This window comes from Mobula hypostoma, chromosome 3 (assembly GCF_963921235.1).
Source record: "Mobula hypostoma chromosome 3, sMobHyp1.1, whole genome shotgun sequence".
Taxonomy (NCBI): Eukaryota; Metazoa; Chordata; class Chondrichthyes; order Myliobatiformes; family Myliobatidae; genus Mobula; species Mobula hypostoma.
Genome location: NC_086099.1, coordinates 3509120 through 3528783, shown reverse-complemented (window position 1 = coordinate 3528783; position 19664 = coordinate 3509120). Strand labels below are relative to the sequence as shown.

General features: G+C 44.5%; 1 protein-coding gene across 3 annotated transcripts in view; it reads left to right on the top strand.

Moving 5' to 3' along the window:
- Positions 1–19664, top strand: part of st8sia5 (ST8 alpha-N-acetyl-neuraminide alpha-2,8-sialyltransferase 5) — a 116440-nt gene that overhangs the window by 59433 nt on the left and 37343 nt on the right. For all 3 annotated transcript variants that reach the window (XM_063042585.1, XM_063042584.1, XM_063042586.1), the window contains exons 2-4: positions 6–98; positions 11692–11778; positions 18103–18247. In XM_063042585.1, the coding sequence (XP_062898655.1) occupies positions 76–98; positions 11692–11778; positions 18103–18247 (255 nt within the window). In that variant the 5' untranslated portion in view covers positions 6–75. The remainder of the gene's footprint in view (positions 1–5; positions 99–11691; positions 11779–18102; positions 18248–19664) is intronic.

Genomic DNA, 19664 nt, shown 5'->3' with positions numbered 1-19664 from the left:
CGCAGGTACTTCGAGCTGCAGGAAGGCCATTTCGAGTACAACTCATCTACGTGCAGGAAGCTGCGGAACGACATCATGGAGGTGAAGGTACTCTCCATGTGAGTCATTGTGAATTCAGGCCCAGGGACCCATGCAGTCATTAAAAGTTAAACTATGGTTTAAAAAGCTGTGTGAGAACTATGGCAAAAGTGACCAAATGCAGAAAGATGTCTCAGGAATGGATGAAAAGTGAGAGATTAAAGAAGCTGAAAGAAAGCTAATGAAGAAGTGATGTGCTAGCATTGGAGAGTCACAGAACACTACAGCACAGAAATGGGCCATTCAGCCCATCTAGTTCATGCTGAACTATTGATCTGCCTAGTACCATTGATCTGCACCCGGACCATACCCCTCCCATCCATGTACCTATCCAAATTTCTCTTAAATGTTCAGATTGAACTCACACCTATCACTTGCACTGACACCTCGTTCCACACTCTCACCACCCTCTGAGTGAAGAAGTTGCTGTCATGTTCCGCTGAAAGATTTTGCCTTTCACTCTTAACCCATGACCTCTAGTTGTAGTCTCATCCAACTTCAGTGGAAAAATCCTGCTTGCATTTACCTCTTTCAAATCTTCCCTCATTCTCATATGATCCAGAGAATAAAATCTTAACCTATTCAATCTTTCCTATAACTCAGGTTCTCCAGTCCCGACAACATCCTTGTAGATTTTTTTCTGTACTCTTTCAATCTTATTTACATCTTCCCTGCGGGTAGGTAACCATAACTGCACTTAGTTCTCCAAATATGGCCTCACCAATGTCTTATAAAACTTCTGCATAACATCCCAACTCCTGTACTTTGATTTATTAAGGCCAATGTGCTAAAAGTTTTCTTTATGACCCTGTCTACCTGGGATGCCAATTTCAAGGAATTATGCCTAATTATGCTAATAGGTTCTATGATCTAAAGATTACCAGAGAGTAGTACTAGATGGTTGCTCCTCTGTTTGGAAGCCTGTGACTAGCACACCAAACTGGGTATCCATATAAGACCATAAGACACAGGAGCAGAATTAGGCCATTTGGCCCATCGAGCCTGCTATGCCATTCAATCATGGCTGATCCTTTTTTATCCTTCTCCTCAGCTCCACACCCCAGCTTTCTCCCCATAACCTTTGATGCGTGTCCAATCAAGAACCTATTAAGCTCTGTCTTAAATACACCCAACGACCTGGCCTCCACAGCTGCCTGTGGTAATAACTTCCACAAATTCACCACCCTCCGACTAAAGAAATTTTTCTGCATCTCTGTTTTAAATGGATGCCCCTCTATCCCGAGGCTGTGCCCTCTTGTCTGAGACTCCTGTAATACCACAGGCTCTTAACTTGGTAAGCAGCATCCTGTACAACATCTTGTCAAAGGCCTTCCAAAAGGCCAAATATACAAACTTTCCACATCTACCATAAGAACATAAGAAACAGGAGCAGGAGTAGGCCACCTGACCCATCGAGCCTGCCCCGCCATTCAATAAGATTATGACTGATCTGTCCGTAAACTCAGCTCCATCTCCCTGCCTTTTCCCCATAACCCTTAATTCCCTTACTAAGTAAAAACTTATCTAACTGTTTCTTAAATATATTTAGTGAAGAAGCCTCAACTGCTTCCCAGGGCAGAGAATTCCACAGATTCACCACTCTCTGGGAAAAACAGTTTCTCCTCATCTCCATCCTAAATCTTCTCCCCTAAATCTTGAGCCAATGTCCCCTAGTTCTAGTCTCACCTACCAATGGAAACAACTTTCCTACTTCTATCTTATCTATCTCTTTCAAAATTTTGTATGTTTCTATAAGATCCCCTCTCATTCTTCTGAACTCCAGAGAATATAGTCCTAGGTGACTCAATCGCTCCTCATAGGTTAACCCCTTCATCCCTGGAATCAACCTGGTGAACCTCCTCTGCACTGCCTCCAAAGCCAGTATATCCTTCCTCAAGTATAGAGATCAGAACTGCACACAGTAGTCCAGGTGCAGCCTCACCAGTACCCTGTATAGTTGCAGCATGACCTCCCTGCTCTTGAATTCAATCCCTCTAGCAATGAAGGCCAAAATTCCGTTTGCCTTCTTAATAACCTGTTGTACCTGCAAGCCAACTTTTTGCAATTCATGAGCAAGCACTCTCAAGTCCTTCTGCACAACAGCATGCTGCAAACTTTCACCATTTAAATAATAATCTGCTCTTCTATTATTCTTTCCAAAGTGGAATATCTCGCATTTACCAGCGTTGTATTCCATCTGCCGGACCTTGGCCCACTCATTTAACCTATCTGTATCCCTCTGCAGACTCTCCACAATTTGTTTTTCCACTCAGTTTACTGTCATCAGCAAATTTTGCTACGCTACACTCAGTCCCCTCTCCCAAATCATCAATGTAAATAGTGAACAGCTGCGGGCCCAGCACCGACCCCTGCGGCACCCCACTTTCCACTGACTGCCAACCGGAGAAACACCCATTTATAGCAACTCTCTACTTTCTATCGGTTAACCAATCCACTATCCATGCCAATACACTTCCTCCGACTCCATGCATCCGTATCTTATTTATAAGTCTCTTGTGCGGCACCTTATCAAACGCCTTCTAGAAATCCAAGTATATGACATCCACCTGTTCCCCTCTATCCGCTGCACTCATTATGTCCTCAAAGAGCTCCGGTAAGTTTGTCAAACAGGACCTACCCTTTCTGAATCCATGCTGCATCTGTCTAATGGAACCACTCCTTTCTAAATGTTTTGCTATTTCTTCCTTAATGACAGCTTCATGCATTTTCCCGACTACAGATGTTAAGCTAACTGGCCTCTAGTTGCCCATCTTTTGCCTATATCCTTTTTTAAAAAGTGGTGTGACATTTGCTGTCTTCCAATCCGCCGGTACCTGCCCAGAGTCTAGTGGGTTTTGATAAATGATTACCAACGCGTCTACTATAACCTCCGCCAATTCCTTCAGCACCCTGGGATGCATCCCATCACGACCAGGGACTTATCTACCCTCAGGCCCTCCAGTTTGCTCATCACTATCTCTTTAGTGACAGTGATTTTATCGAGGTCCTCACCTCCCATTTCGTCCATAACATCATTCTTCGGCATATTAGACGTGTCCTCCACTGTGAAGACCGACACAAAATAGCCGTTCAATGCCTCGGCCATTTCCTTATCGCCCAATATCAATTTCCCCTTCTCGTCTTCCAGGGGACTTACGTTGACTTTAGCCACCCTCTCCCGCTTTATATAAAAACTTTTGCTATCTGTTTTTATATTTTGTGCTAATTTACTTTCATACTCTATCTTCCCTTTCCTTATTTCTTGTTTAGTTGTTCTTTGTTGCTTTTTAAAGTTTTCCCAATCCTCCAGTCTCCCACTACTCTTTGCAACTTAGTACACATGAGCTTTGAATTTGATACAATCTTTTATTTCCTTAGTTATCCAAGGCCTTTCAACATTCAAAAGGTTTCAATGAGATTCCCTCCCTCATCCTTCTAAATTCCAGTGAGTACAGACCCAGAGCCATCAGATGTTCCACATATGATAACCCTTTCATTCCCGGAATCATCGTTGTGAAAATCCTCTGAACCCTCTCCAACGCCAGCACATCTTTTCTAAGATGAGAGGCCCAAAACTGTTCACAATACTCAAGGCGAGGCCTCACCAGTGCCTTATAAAGCCTCAGCATCACATCCCTGCTCTTGTATTCTAGACCTGTTGAAATGAATGCTAACATTGCATTTGCCTTCCTCACTACCGACTCTACCTTTAGGATGTTCTGCACAAGGATTCTCAAGTCCCTTTGCATCTCAGATTTTCGGATTTACTCCCCATTTAGAAAATAGTCTGCACATTTATTTCTACGACCAAAGTGCATGACCATGCATTTTCCAACATTGTATTTCATTTGCCACTTTCTTGCCCATTCTCCTAATCTGTCTAAGTCCTTCTACAGCCTACCCATTTTCTCAAAAATACCTGCCCCTCTACCAATCTTCGTATCATCTGCAAACTTGGCAACAATGCCATCTATTCCATCATCTAAATCATCGATATACAGCATAAAAAGAAGTGGTCCCAACACCGACCTCTGTGGAACACCACTAGTCACTGGCAGCCAATCAGAAAGGGATCCTTTTATTCCCACTCTCTGCCTCCTACCGATCAGCCAATGCTCTAACCATGTCAGTAACTTTCCTGTAATACCATAGGCTCTGAACTTGGTAAGCAGCCTCATGTGTGGCGCCTTGTCAAAGGCCTTCTGAAAGTCCAAATACACAACATCCACTGCATCCTCTTTATCTATCCTCCTTGTAATCTCCTCAAAGAATTCCAACAGGTTCATCAGGCAGGATTTTCCCTTAAGGAAACCATGCTGACTTTGTCCTATCTTGTCCTGTGTCACCAAATACACTGTAACCTCATCCTTAACAATTGATTCCAACATCTTCCCAACCACTGAGGTCAGGCTAACTGGTCTATAATTTCTTTTCTTCTGTCTTCCTCCTTTCTTAAAGAGTTGGGTGATATAAGCTGACAAGGAGCAAACAGATACCTTAAAGTGGATGGGGGTGATAGCAACATAGCATCATTTAGCGGAAATAATTTCTTTAGCCGGAGGGTGGTGGATCTGTGGAATTTATTGCCACAGATGGCTGTGGAGCCAAGTCATTGCGTATATTTAAAGCAGATGTTGGTAGGTTCTTGATTAGTCAGGGCGTGAAAGGTTATGGGGAGAAGGCAGCGGAATGGGGTTGAGAGAGACATTAAATCAGCCATGATGGAATGAGGTTGAGAGGGAACAAACAATTAGAATGCCATGGGACTACAGAATGGGTGGCGGAGCGGAGCAATTATCGAAGCAGACATTGAAATGCTTGCCCAGTTAAGGATGGAAATTTACTGAGTGCAAGATGCAAACATCTAGTGTACTCAAAATGGTTGGTAAATTAATAGCCCCTACACGACTTTAATTAAAGATAAAGGTTAGTTTTATTTATCACATATACATCAAAACATGGAGTGAGAGGCATCAATGAGTAACACAGTCCGAGGATGTGCTGTCACCATTCTTCTCGTGCCAACATAGCATGCCCACATTTGAGTAATCCATATGTCTCTGGAATGTGGGAGGAAACCGTAGCACCCAGAGGAAATCCACATGGTTACATGGAGAAAGTACAAACTCCTTACAGACAACAGTGGGAATCGAACTCTGATCTTCTGATTGCTGGTGTTGTAAAGCACTTTCTTTACGACTGCGATACCATGCTGCCCTTAGAGACCAGAGCAATAACAGTTCCTTTGTCTGACCTCAGAATCAGGTTTCATGTCACTGGCATATGTTGTGAAATTTGTTTTTTTGTGGCAGTAGTATATTCAATTGCATAATTATAAAATCTATAAATTACTATATATAAATAATTAATCAAGTAGTTCAAAATCACAGGGGAAAGATAGTGAAGTAGCCTTCATGGGTTCAATGTCCATTTAGAAATCTGCTGGTGGAGGGGAAGAGGCTGCTCCTGAAACGTTGAATGTGTACCTTCAAGTTTCTGTAGCTCTTCCTTGATGAGAAGACGGCATGCCCTGGGTGATGGGGGTCCTTAATGATGGGTGCCACTTTTTTGGGGCATCACCTTTTGAAGATGTCCTGGATGCTGGGGGGGCTGGTGCCCCTGATGGAGCCGGCTGAGTTTACAACTTTCTGCAGTTTATTTCATTCCGGTGCAATGGCCTCTCCATCCCAGACTGTGATGCAACCAGTTAGAATGCTCTCCACGGCACATCTGTAACATACCATTTCTCCTCAAACTCCTGATGGTATATGAGACTGCAAGACACAGGAGCAGAATGAGGCCATTCAGCCCATCAAGTCTGCTCACCCATTCCATCATGGCCGAATCCCATTCAACCCCATACATCTGCCTTCTCACCATAACCTTTGATGCCCTGACCGATCAGGAAACTATCCATTTTGCCTTTAAATACACCCATGGCCTTGGACTCCATAGCTGTCTGTGGCAGAGCATTCCACAGATTTACTACTCACTCGCTAAAAGAATTCCTCCTCACCTCTGTTCTAAAGGGTCACCCCTCAATTCTGAGGCTGTGCCCTCTAGTTTTGGACACCTCTACTACAGGAAACATCCTCTGCACATCCACCTTATCAAGTACTTTCAACATGCGATAGGTTTCAATGAGATCCCCACGCATTCTTCTAAATTCCAGTGAGTACAGGTCCAAAGTTCCCAAGTGCTCCTCATATGTTAACCCCTTCATTCCTGGAATTATCCTTGTGAACTTCCCCTGGACTCTCTCCAATGACAATACATTACATCCTTTCTAAGATATGGGGCCCAAAGTGTAGCCTGACCGGTGACTTATAAAGCCTCAGAATTATCTCTTTTTTAATATTCTATTCCCCTTAAATTGAATACCAACATTTGCCTTCTTTACAACAGACTAAACCTGTGAATTAACCTACTGGGAGTCTTCCATGAGGACTCCTCAGTCCCTCTGCACCTCTGATGTTTGAACCTTTACCCCACTTAGTAGTCTGCTCTATTGTTCCTTTTACCAAAATGCATTGCCATATATTTCCCAACACTGTACTCCATCTGCCACTTTTCTGCCCATTCTTCCAATTTGTCAAAGCGATCACATTGCTCCCTCAGTACTACCAACCTCTCTACCTATCTTCTCATCATCTGCAAACTTTGCCATGATCTAATTCATTGACAAACAATGTGCGAAGTAACGGTCCCAATACTGACCCCTGAGGAACACCACTAGTCACTGGCAGCCAATCAGAAAAGGTCCCTTTTATTCCCACTCGTTGCCTCCTGCCTGTCAGCTATTCCTCTATCCGTGCCAGTATCTCTCCTGTAACACCACAGGATTTGATCTTGTTAAGCAACCTCATGTATGGAATCTTATCAAATGCCTTCTGAAAATCCAAGTAAATGACATCCACTGCCTCTCCTTTGTCCACTCTGCTTGTTACTTCCTTGAATAATGCTAACAAATTTGTCAGACAAGATTTCCCTTCACAGAATCTATGCTTGCTTTGACTTATTTTATCATTAATTTCCAAGTACTCCAAATCCTCATCCTTAATAATAGACTCCAATACCTTCCCATCCACTGAGGTTAGGTTGAGTGACACTCAACTTATTCTCATAAGGCATGCTCCCCAATCCAGGCAACATCCTTGTAAATCTCCTCTGCACCCTTTCTATGGTTATCACATCCTTCCTGTAGTGAGGCGACCAGAACTGAGCACAGTACTCCAAGTGGGGTCTGACAAGGGTCCTATCTAGCTGTAACATTATCTCTGGGCTCTTAAACTCAATCCCATGATTGATAAAGGCCAATGCACCATATGCCTTCTTAACCACAGTGTCAACCTGTGCAGCAGCTTTGAGTGTCTTATGGACTCGGACCCCAAAATACCTCTGATCCTCCACACTGCCAAGAGTCTTACCATTAATACTATATTCTGCCATCATATCTGACCTACCAAAATGAACCACCTCACACTTATCTGGATTGAACTCCATCTGCCACTTCTCAGTCCAGTTTTGCATCCTATCAATGTCTCGCAGTAACCTCTGACAGCCCTCCACACTATCCACAACACTCCCAATCTTTGTGTCATCAGCAAATTTACTAACCCAACCCTCCACTTCTTCTTCCAGGTCATTTATAAAAATCACGAAGAGTAGGGGTCCCAGAACAGATCCCTGAGGCACACCACTGGTGACCGACCTCCATGCAGAATATGATCTGTCCACAATCGTTCTTTGCCTTCTGTGGGCAAGCCAGTTCTGGATCCACAAAGCAATATCCCCTTGGATCCCATGCCTCCTTACTTTCTCAATAAGCTTGTTGTATTTTAAAAACTTCCCAATCATCCAACTTCCCACTCACTTTTGCTACCTTATATGCCCTTTCCTTGGCTTTTATGCAGTCCTAGCTTCCCTTGTCAGCCACAGTCACCTACCCCTGCCATTTGAGAACTTCTTCTGTGGGACATATCTATCTTGTACCTTGTGAACTATTCCCAGAAACTTCAGCCACCTCTGCTCCGTCGTCATCCCAGCCAGTATCCTCCTCCAATCCACCTGGGCAAGCTCCTCTCTCATGCCTCTGTAATTCCCTTTATTCCATTGCGATACTGATACATCTGACTTGTGCTTCTCCCTCTCAAATTGCAGTATGAATTCAATCATATTATTATCACTGCTTCCTCAGGGTTCCTTTACTTTAAGCTCCCTAATAAGATCTGGATTATTATAAATCACCCAATCTAAGATAGCCTTTTCCCGAGTAGTCTCAAGCACAAGCTGCTCTGAACAGCCATCTTGTAGGCATTCAACAAATTCCCTCTCTTGCGATCTGACACCAACCTGATTTCCCCAATACCCTTGCATATTGAAGCCCCCCATTACAATTGTGACATTACCCTTATTACGTGTCCTTTCCAGCTTCCCTTGCAATCTCAACCCCACATCTTGGCTACTATTTGGAGGCCTTTATATGACTTCTGTAATGGTTTTTTTACCCTTGCAGTTTCATAACTCCAACCACAAAAAGTATAGCCAGCCGCTGTCCTGCCTTCTTTGTAATTGCATCAATATCTTGGGACCAGAACTAGAAACTGCTCACCTTTTCCACTTCTGATCAACTAATCCCACCGGCAGCACAGGATCCTGTGCAAGTATGTGTCTGTCTAAATGCCGCAAACCTTGCGTTAGTATCTACATCTCCTACCACCTCAGTAATGCATTCCTGCCTGACCTGTTCTGTCATTCAGTTAGATAAGGCTGGTCTGTAACTCTTGGAGTACCGGTCTTTGTCACACATCACTTTGTACCTTCGACTACAAAGATCATACCCCTCTCAGATTTACAGTGAACACTGTTGGCATTGGTGAGATCTAACTGCCCAGCAGCCTCTGCATGTGGAAGAACCTCCTGAAATGCCTGGACGTGTGATGTTTTCACAGCTCAAGTCATTCAGGAGTTTGGACTTCAATCTGTAAGGAGTTTGTACATTGTCCCTGTGACTGTTTCCTACAGGTGCTCTGGAGTCCTCCCTCTGTCCAGAGTCGTACTGGTTAGTAGGTGAATTGGTCATTGTAAATTGTTCTGTCATTAGGCCGGGGTTAAATTGGTGGGTTGCTGGGTGGTGCAGCTCGGTGAGTCAGAAGATCCTGTTCTGCGCTATATCTCAAAATAATAAGTAACAACAAGCCAAGGTGCCAGAGGAATGCAGTGGGTCAGGCAGTGACTGTCATCCATGCCTCAGATGCTCTGACCTGCTGAGTTCCTCCAGCAGACAGCTGTTGCTTTAAATTCCAACACCGCGGATCTGAAATGCCTGTCTCTAATCCTACAACTACTGCCACCAGCCTTGGACTCCCCAGCCCGATTCACATTCAGATTTGTTTTTCACATGCACATCAAAAAATACAGCAAAATGCATCCTTTGCGTTAGTTAGCACCCATCACAGCCTGAGGCTGCACATTGCAGTCCCAATATATTGTTCAGCAAAACAAGCCCCTTTCCTCTCTCCCACCCACTCATACACACTGACAGTCCTCAGATAGGCTGCCTGTGGGCCTCCAGCCTCCACGGGACCCAGGAACTGGGATTTCCTGACTAGACTCACCGACTTTGGGCTCTGATCTTCAGTTTCGACCCCAGGACTTGCTGATGACAGGACCTCGAACTCCAGACTCACCACCGGCAGAAGTAGTTTCCAATCCCCAGGTTCAAAGTTCAAAGTAAATTTATAATCAAAGTACAATTACTGTGTGTCACCATATACAACCCAGAGATTCACCTTGTGAGGATTCACAGCAGATACAAAGAAACACAATAGAATCAATGAAAAACTGCTCACAGACACAGACAACTGACCAATGTGAAAAAGTCAACAGGGTGCAAATATAAGAAAAACAAAATAATAATAATAATAATAATAATAATAATAATAATAAATAAGTGAGTAATAAATATTGAGAACATGAGATGAAGAGTCCTCAAAAGTGAGTCCATAGTTTGTGGGAACAGTTCAGTGATGGGGTGAGTGAAGTTATCCCCTCTGGTTCAGGAGCCTGATGTTTGAGGGGTAGTAACTGGACCTGAACCTGGTGGTGTGGGTCCTGAGGCTCCTTACCTTTTTCCTCGATGGCAGAAGTGAGAAGGGTATGACCTGGGTGATGGTGGTCCACATGGCAGAGCAACTATCCCTCTTGTTCAGAGACCTTCATTAGTTTGGGTATTTATTTGAGTGGCTGGAAATATCACCCTGACCAGCGAGGTGGTCGCTTCTTAGAACCTACAGGCAATCTAAATGAACATTCTGAGAAACTTCGGGCTGAGCTTCTCATAAGCCCCTTCCTGCTGATGATGTGCAAAAGGTTCACATGGCAGGAGGTTGATCTCACATATTGAGGTGCTTAGATTCATGCCCCTTATCTCAGCTGCATAAGGTTCACTAAGGTTGTCATAGCCGGGCTGGGTGGGGGAGTGGGGATAAACTCCCACTACCTATTAAATGCTTCCAATGAGGTGTGTGTCGAATAGCCCCTGACAAGTTCCTGGTTTTGACATGTGGCTTAGCTGTTTAGCCCTGCTGTACAATTTCTACTGATAGGTGAAGGGGCAAAGGCAGATTGCTGCTACCTTGAAACCAGTCGCTTTGTGAAGATGGGGCTCATCATTTAGGAGAAGGAAAACTGATCTCAAACCTCCACTGCCTTGTATCCCATTTCTGTCGGTGTACTCACTTATGGGGAAGGTTTTGGGAATAAATCCCGAGCAAAACTCTGAAGCTGGAGTTTAACACTGACTGGCAACTGCTGGTGCCAGACTGTATCAGTCTCTGCTATTCCTTCGCATACATCAGCTGCGCGGAGAGGGGGAGCCAGCTGCATAGGCAACAGCTTGCTCTCCGTATCGTACTGACCTGGCCTGAGTATCATGTAGACAAGCTGGAATACAACATCCACGGTCAACTCTGACCAACGGAGGGCCTCAATTAAAGTTTATTTATGTAACCCTCAGGTTCAGCTGGAGGCGTTAGTCTAGGGGAAGAGTCCCCGGCCCCACACGTGATGTGTGACCCTGTTACAAATCAGTACCACAAAATATCAGACAGTACACCATATGCAATTAAACGATTGAGCTTTATAATTCTTAATTTGACTAGAGGGTTAGTAAAGAAAACAAAAAGTAAAAGGGCCTATTTTAATGGGACAGTCTAATGGGCACGTTGGAGCTCACGGTTTCCCGTCCGTTAGTTCTCCATCGATTTCCCCCGGGCAGCGTTGACTCCCGGCCCCATTCTTCCTCCATTCCGTCCTACAGTCTGCGACCTCTCCGTTCTGGCATCTTCTTTCTCCATCTTCCGCCGAACAAAAGCATGTGAAACCCTTGCTCTCGGGCACACAAGAAAGAAAAATAAACTCCCCTCATTTGACAGCGCACATTCGAAAGCCCCCGTTATCTCTAGCCATGACCCAAACACTGCAGCTACAGGGAAACTATTACATAGGAGTGAAACCTTTCCCGGGGCGTTGCATTTACATGAGTAGTTGTGACAGTGAAAGGATGGCTTCTGCTGTGAGTTTCACCTGGTTCCCTGATCTCTTGTTTGGCAGGGTGAAGCAGTCCGAGCTATTCGACCGATGGAAAACTCTTCAGCTGTGTAAGTGGGAAAGAAACCAGACAGCTACAAACATCTTTAAGTAAGTGGATGAGCAACCAGGGAGTCGAAGGGAGGGAGGTGAATATACAATAGCAGAAAGTGAATGTAGAGACAACATGAGAAACACCCCGAGAAGAGAAAGAAATGGAGCGATCAGAAGGATGAGGGATGAGAGGGTTTTTGGAAGAGTTGTCGAGGCCTAATTTGGAGTATTGTGTGCAGTTTTGGTCATCTCTCCACAGGGCAGATGTCAATAAGATCGAAGGAGTGCAGAGAAAATTTACAAGGATGTCGCCGGAACTTGAGGACCTGAGTTATACAAAAAAGTTGAATATGTTGGTACTTTATCCCCTGGAGAATGAGGGGAGATTTGATAGAGGTATTCAAAATTATGAGGAATACAGATGCAAGCAGGCTTTCCCCCCCTCCCGAGGACGGATGAGACTCAATCCAAAGGTCACAGGTGAAATATTTAAGGAGAACTTAAGGGGAACTTCTTCACCCTAGAGATAGTCTCTTAAATGTGCTTAATGTATCTGCCTCTAACACCACCCCGGCAGTGCATTCCACACACCCACCAATCTCGTAAAAAACCTAACCCTTTACTTTCCTCCAATCACCTTACAATTATGCCCACTCCTATAAGCCATTTCTTCCCTGGGAAAAGTCTCAGACTGTCCACTCATTCTATGCCTCTTTTCATCTTTAACATCTCTATTAAGGTCCCTCTCATCCTCCTTCACTCCGCTCAACCTGTCATAGAACATAGAACACAGAAATTTACAGCACATTACTGGCCCTTCGGCCCACAACAGTTCCGACCATGTAACCTACTCTACAAACTGCCTAGAATTTCCCTCCACTTAGCCCTCTATTTTTCTAAGCTCCATGTACCTTTCTAAGAGTCTCTTAAAAGACCCTATTAGAAACATAGAAACATAAAAAATAGGTGCAGGAGTAGGCCATTCGGCCCTACGAGTCTGCACCGCCATTCAGTATGATCATGGCTGACCATCCAACTCAGAACCCTGTACCTGCCTTCCCTCCATACCCCCTGATCCCTTTGGCCACAAGGGCCATATCTAACCCCCTCTTAAATATAGCCAATGAACTGGCCTCAACTGTTTCCTGTGGCAGAGAATTCCACAAATATTGTATTGTACTGTATCCACCTCTACCATCACTGGCAGGGCATTCCATAAACCTGCCACTCTCTGTGTGAAAAACTTACCTCTGACATCCCCTCTGTACCTACTTCTAAGCACCATAAAATTATGCCCCCTCGTGTCAGCCATTCCAGCCCTGGGAAAAAGCCTCTGACTATCCACACGATCAATGCCTCTCATCATCTTATACACCTCTATCAGGTCACCTCTCATCCTCCGTCGCTCCAAGGAGAAAAGGCCGAGTTCACTCAACCTATTCTCATAAGGCATGCTCCCCAATCCAGGCAACATCCTTGTAAATCTCCTCTGCACCCTTTCTATGGTTTCCACATCCTTCCTGTAGTGAGGCGACCAGAACTGAGCACAGTACTCCAAGTGGGGTCTATTTATTTATTTTCTATATTTTCATGTATTGTATTGAACTGCTGCCACTAAGTTAACAAATTTCACAGCATATGCCAGTGATATTAAACCTGATTCTGCTTCTGAAGTTTTGTGCCTCTTTCCTGACTTGGGAAAAAATCTTGGATTAAAAACATCAGAATCCAACAATTACCTCACTATTTTTTTCTCTCTTTTCACACTACTTGTTTAATTTTATTTATATATAAATTTCTTGTTTTATATATATTTTATATATATTTCCTCTCCAGTCTTTACCTTTCCTACCCACCTGACTATCCACACAACCAACGCCTCTCATCATCTTATACACCTCTATCAGGTCATCTCTCATCCTCCATTGCTCCAAGAAGAAAAGGCCAAGTTCACTCAACCTATTCTCATAAGGTGCGCTCTCCAATCCAGGTAACGTCCTTGTAAATCTCCTCTGCACTCTCTCCACAGTATCCACATCCTTCCTGTAGTGAGGTGACCAGAAATGAACACAGTACTCCAGGTCAGATCTATCTAAGGTCTTATATACAGCAGCTGTAAAACTACCTCATGGCTCTTGAATTCATTCCCACGGTTGATGAAGGCCAACACACCAGATGCCTTTTTAATAACACTGTCAACCTGCGCATCACCTTTGCTTGTCCTATGGACATGGACCGTAAGATCTCTCAGATCCTCCACACTGCCATGAGTATTAGAAACATAGAAACATAGAAAACCTACAGCACAATACAGGCCCTTCAGCTGTGAAACAAAGCTGTGCGGAACATGTCCTTACCTTAGAAATTACCTAGGGTTACCCATAGCCCTCTATTTTTCTGAGCTCCGTGTACCTATCCAGGAGTCTCTTAAAAGACCCTATCGTATCCGCCTCCACCACTGTCGCCTCTCTATACCTATTATATTTCGTCTTCAAATTTGACCTACCAAAATGAACCACTTCACACTTTTCTGGGTTGAACTCCAACTGCCACTTCTCAGCCCAGTTCTGCATCCTATCAATGTCCCGCTGTAACCTTTGACAATCCTCCACATTATCCACAACACCTCCAACCTTTGTGTTACCAGAAAACTTACTAACCCACCCTTCTACTTCCTCATCCAGGTCAATTATAAAAATCACCAAGGGGAGGGTCCCAGAACAGATCCTTGCAGAACACGACTGGTCACTGACCTCCATACAGAATGCAAACCATCTACAACCACTCTTTGCCATCTGTGGGCAAGCCAGTTCTGGATCCACAAAGCAATGTCCCCTTGGATCCCATGCCTCATCACTTTCTGAATGAGCCTTGCATGGGGAACCTTATCAAACGCCTTACTGAAATCCATATACACTACATCCACTACTCTACCTCCATCAATGTGTTTTGTCACATCCTCAAAGAAATCAATCAGGCTCGTAAAGCACGACCTTCCCTTGACCTATCCCTAATCAGATTGTGTCTCTCCAAATGCTCATAAATCCGGCCTCTCAGGACCTTCTCCAACAACTTGCCCACCACTGAAGTAAGACTCACTGGTTTATAATTTCCTGGGTTATCTCTACTCCCTTTCTTGAACAACGAAACAACATTTGCAACCCTCCAATCTTCCAGTACTTCTCCCGTCCCTATTGATGATGGAAAGATATCACCAGAGGCTCAGCAATCTCCCCCCTCGCTTCCCACAGTAACCTGGGGTACATCATGTTTGGTCCTGGCTGCTTATCTAATTTAATACCTTTCAAAAGCTCCAGCAAATCCTTTTTCTTAACATCTACATGCTCAAGCATTTCAGTCCACTGTAAATCATCACCACAATTGCCAGGGTCCTGTTGACAGGTGAATACTTAAAGTGTTCATTAAGAATCTCTGCTACCTCTTCCGACTCCATGCACACATTTCCATAAACACACCTGACTGGTCCTATTCTCACACGGCTCATCCTCTCGCTCTTCACATACTTGTAGAATTCCTTGGGTTTTCCTTAATCCTGCTCACCAAGGCCTTCTCATGGCCCCTTCTGACTCTCCTAATTTCATTCTTAAGCTCCTTCCTAGCAACCTTGTAATTTTCTAGAGCTCTAACAGTACCTAATTTCTTGAACCTTTCGTAAGCTTTTCTTCTTGCTAGATCTTCTACATGATTTGCTCACCATCGTCCTTTAACCCAACCATCCTTTCCCTACCTCAATGGAACATACCTATGCAGAACGCCATGCAAATATTCCCTGAATATTTGCCACATTTCTGCCATGCATTTCCCTGAGAACATCTGCTCCGTTTCTCCCTAATAGCATCATATTTCCCCCTACCACAATTAAATGTTTTCCCAAATTGTCCTTTCCTATCTCTCTCCAGCGCTATGGTAAAGGAGACAGAGTTGTGATCTCTACCTCCAAAATGCTCCCCACTGAGAGATCTGACACCTGACCAAGTTCATTTCCCAATACCAGATCAAGTACAGCCTCTCCTATAGTTGGCTTATCTACATATTGCGTCAAGAAACCTTCCTGAACACACCTAACAAACTGCACCCCCATCTAAACCCCTCACTCTAAGGAGTTCCAGTCAATATTAGGAAAGTTAAAATCACCCATTGGAACCGACCCTATTATTACTGCACTGTTCCAGAATCTGCCTCCCTGTCTGCTCTTCGATGTCCCTGTTACTAGTGAGGGATCTATAAAACCCCCAGTAGAGCTTTTGCCCTTTTCCTGTTTCTGACTCAGTAAACATTCTCTCCATGACTTCCTCCTTTTCTGCAACTGTGATACTCTCCCTGATTATCAATGCCACTCCCCCAGCTCCTTTGCCTCCCTCTCTGTCCTTTTTTGAAACATCTAAAGCCTGACACACTCAGCAGCCATTCCTGCTCCTGAGACATCCAAGTGTCTGTAATGGCCACAGTGTCATAGTTCCACGTATTGATCCATGCTCTAAATTCATCCACTTTGTTTATGATACTCCTTGCATTGAAAGAGACACATCTCAAACCATCTGTCTGAGTGCATCTTTGCTCTATCATCTACCTATCCTTCCTCACAAACTCTCCACAAGCTGTCACTACTTGTGCGTCAACCACCCCGTCCTCTGCCTCTTCACTTCGGTTCCCATCCCCTGCAAATCTACTTTAAACCCCTCCCCAATAACATTAGCAAACCTCCCTCCCAGGATTTTGGTTCCCTTCCAGTTCACATACAACCTGTCCCACTTGTACAGGTCACCCCTTCCCCAGAAAAGGTTCCAATTATCCAAGAAATTGAAACCCTGCCCCCTGCACCATCTCCTCAGACACTCATTCATCTGCGATATCTTCCTGTTCTGACTTTCCCTGGCTCGTGGCACTGGGAGTAATCTGGAGATTAACACCTCGGAGATCCTGCTCTTCAGCGTCCTTCCTAACTCCCTAAACTTACTGCGCAGGACCTCCACCCCTTTCCTGCGTATGTCATTGGTACCAACATGTACCACGACCTCCCCTTCAAGAATATTCTGCAACCACTCAGAGACATCCTGGACCCGTGCACCCGGGAGGTAACACACTATCCCGGCATCACTTTTGCTGCTGCAGAATCTCCTATCTGTCCCCCTAACGATTGAGTCCCCTATGACTATTGCTCCACCAGACTTCCCCCTACCCTTCCGAGGCTCAGAGCCGACCACAGTGCTATTGGTCTGGCTGCTGCTGCCTTGCCCAGATAGGTCAACCCCCTCAGCTGTATCCAAAGGGGGAAATACCTGTTGCTAAGGGGAATGGTCATAGGGAGACCCTGCAATGACTTCTTTCTCCCTTTACCTCTCTCGGTGTTCACCCATCTACTCCCCACATTCTGCACCCTGAGTGTAACCACTGCTCAAAAGTCATATCTATCAATTGCTCTGCTTCCCCTAAGTTCATCCAACTCCTGTTCCAGCTCCTTAATGCGGTCTTTCATGAGCTGGAGTTGGCTGCACTCCCCGCAGGTGCAGTCGTCAGAGAGACCATCCGGTTCCGTGAATTCCCACATCCTACAGGAGGAGCATCCCACTGCCATATCTGCCATCCTGCCTGCTCTGTACAATGGGCAACCAAGACCAAGTCAGCAATAGCACAAGAAAAAACCAGCCCTTCTTACCTGTTTCTCTGGCCTCAGTTTCTTGAGTCAAAGCCTCTAAGTTCCCATGCTGACTCTAGCCCCCACTCCAACGATGGCCACTCCGCTATCCTCATAAGACATGTTCTCTAATCCAGGCAGCATCGTGGTAAATCTTCTCTGCCCCTCTCTAAAGCTTCCACATCCTTCCTATAGTGATGTAACCAGAACTGAACACAATATTCCAAGTGTGGTCCAAGCAGGGTTTTATAGAGCTGCAAGATTATCTCATGGCTCTTGAACTCAATCCCCAACCCCTGACTAATGAAGACCAACACACTAAACACCTTCTTAACCACATAAACATGAGGAATTCTGCAGATGCTGGAAATTCAAGCAACACACATCAAAGTTGCTGGTGAATGCAGCAGGCCAGGCAGCCAGAGATGCTGCCTAGCCTGCTGCGTTCACCAGCAACTTTGATGTGTGTTACCTTCTTAACCACCCTATCAACTTGTACTGCAACTTTGAGGGATCTGTGACGTGGACCACAAGAACCCTTTGTTCCTCCACACTGCTCGTATCCTGTAATTAACCCTGCACACTGCCTCCAAGTTTGACCTTCCAAAGTGAATCACTTCTCACTTTTCTAGATTGGACCTCACCTGCCACTTCTCAGCCCAACTCTGTACTCAGTCGTTGTCCCAAAATCTCTCAGCTTGTGTCTCCATCTTTTGCTTCCTCAGATCCCACCTGAGTCGATGCTGTAATGCACCAGCGTTTCTATTTACAACGCAGAGGAACACACCCCAGGGGGTCAAGCTGAAGTATGAAGTGGACAGCAGTGGCTTCCTCTTCATCGACGCAGAGGTTTTTGAATTATTTCCAAAGGTAAATTCACCAGACAGTGTGATGTGTTGAGAACAAGGACTGTTAGGCTGGGTAACAGCTTCTTCCCCCCAGGCTGCGAGACTTCTGAACATCCTGCTATCACCCAGCACACATTACTTATGACAGCAGAGTCTGACTCAGGGTTAACATCACCGGCATATGTCATGATATTTGTTAACTTGGCAGCTGCAGTACAAGGCAATCATGATAAATATCAGAAAAAAAAACCTGAATTACAGTTATTGTTAAATTCAAGTAGTGCAAAAACAGAAAAATGGTAGTGAGATAGTGTTCATGGGTTCAATGTCCATTCAGAAATTGGATTGCAGAGGGGAAGAAGCTGTTCCTGAATAATACAGTTCTATATTTAACTATATCTTGTATATGCATTTTATGTCAACTTGTCCATCTACAGAATTTTTGAAAAATTTGTTAATGTTATTTATGTGTTGTATGTAAGATAATGTGTACTGTGTTTCACACCTTGTTTGCAGAAGAACGTTGTTTTGTTTAGCTGTTTCATGTGTACGATAAACGAGCTCTGTGGGTAACGGGTTTTAATGGTTCAAAGCAGAAAGCAGCTGTTCACTTTTAAAATGCATCCCTATGGATTTGCTTATTCACTGAGAAGCTGGAAGGAAGAATGTCAGTCATCAGGAACTTTATCATAAGGTTATGAAATCTATTATGAGTTATTTCAAAGATCATTGAAGGTAAGAACTGGGTGTGATTTTGGACTGGATTAGTGAAGGGCTTGCAGGAAGCCAGGCAAATGGATTCGTTCTGTCTCCAAGAACTCCAGAGGTACAGTCAATCTGACTTTGAAAGACATTTGGACACCCGGAAAGGGGATCCTCAGGAAAACAAATGTATCTATATCTTCATCCACGTGCCTGTCAGATGGAAGAGGAGAGAATTGAGAATGTCCGCCACCCTGGACATTTTCACTCTCTCTCGTCCATCAGCCAGAAGATACAAAGCCCAATAGTGCCTACCACCAGGGTCAACGCAGCTTCTACCCCGCTGTTACTGTATCAGACTATTGAACAGTTCCCAGCCACAGTAAGATGGACTTGACCTTACAATCTAGCTCTTTGCACCTTATTGTCTATGTGCATTTCTCTTTCTCTGTTCCACAGAAATCATCCTAATTGGATGCATAATGGCTTGGAATGACAACTGTCCTACCAAGACCGCAGGAACCGATAGAGAGTTGTGAACAAAGCTCAGTACGTCTGTGAGAGAAATTAATGCCGATCAAACACAAAGTAGGCAAAGACCTTGAAGCTAGTTACCGCCTTACGGGGAGCCTTTCCGCATGTCTCCACCAACACAAGGTTACAATTCCAATTTTGTACAGTAAATCTAATCACACTAGGTCAGCCGGTCTCCAGATACTGTTTCCGCAATTTACAAT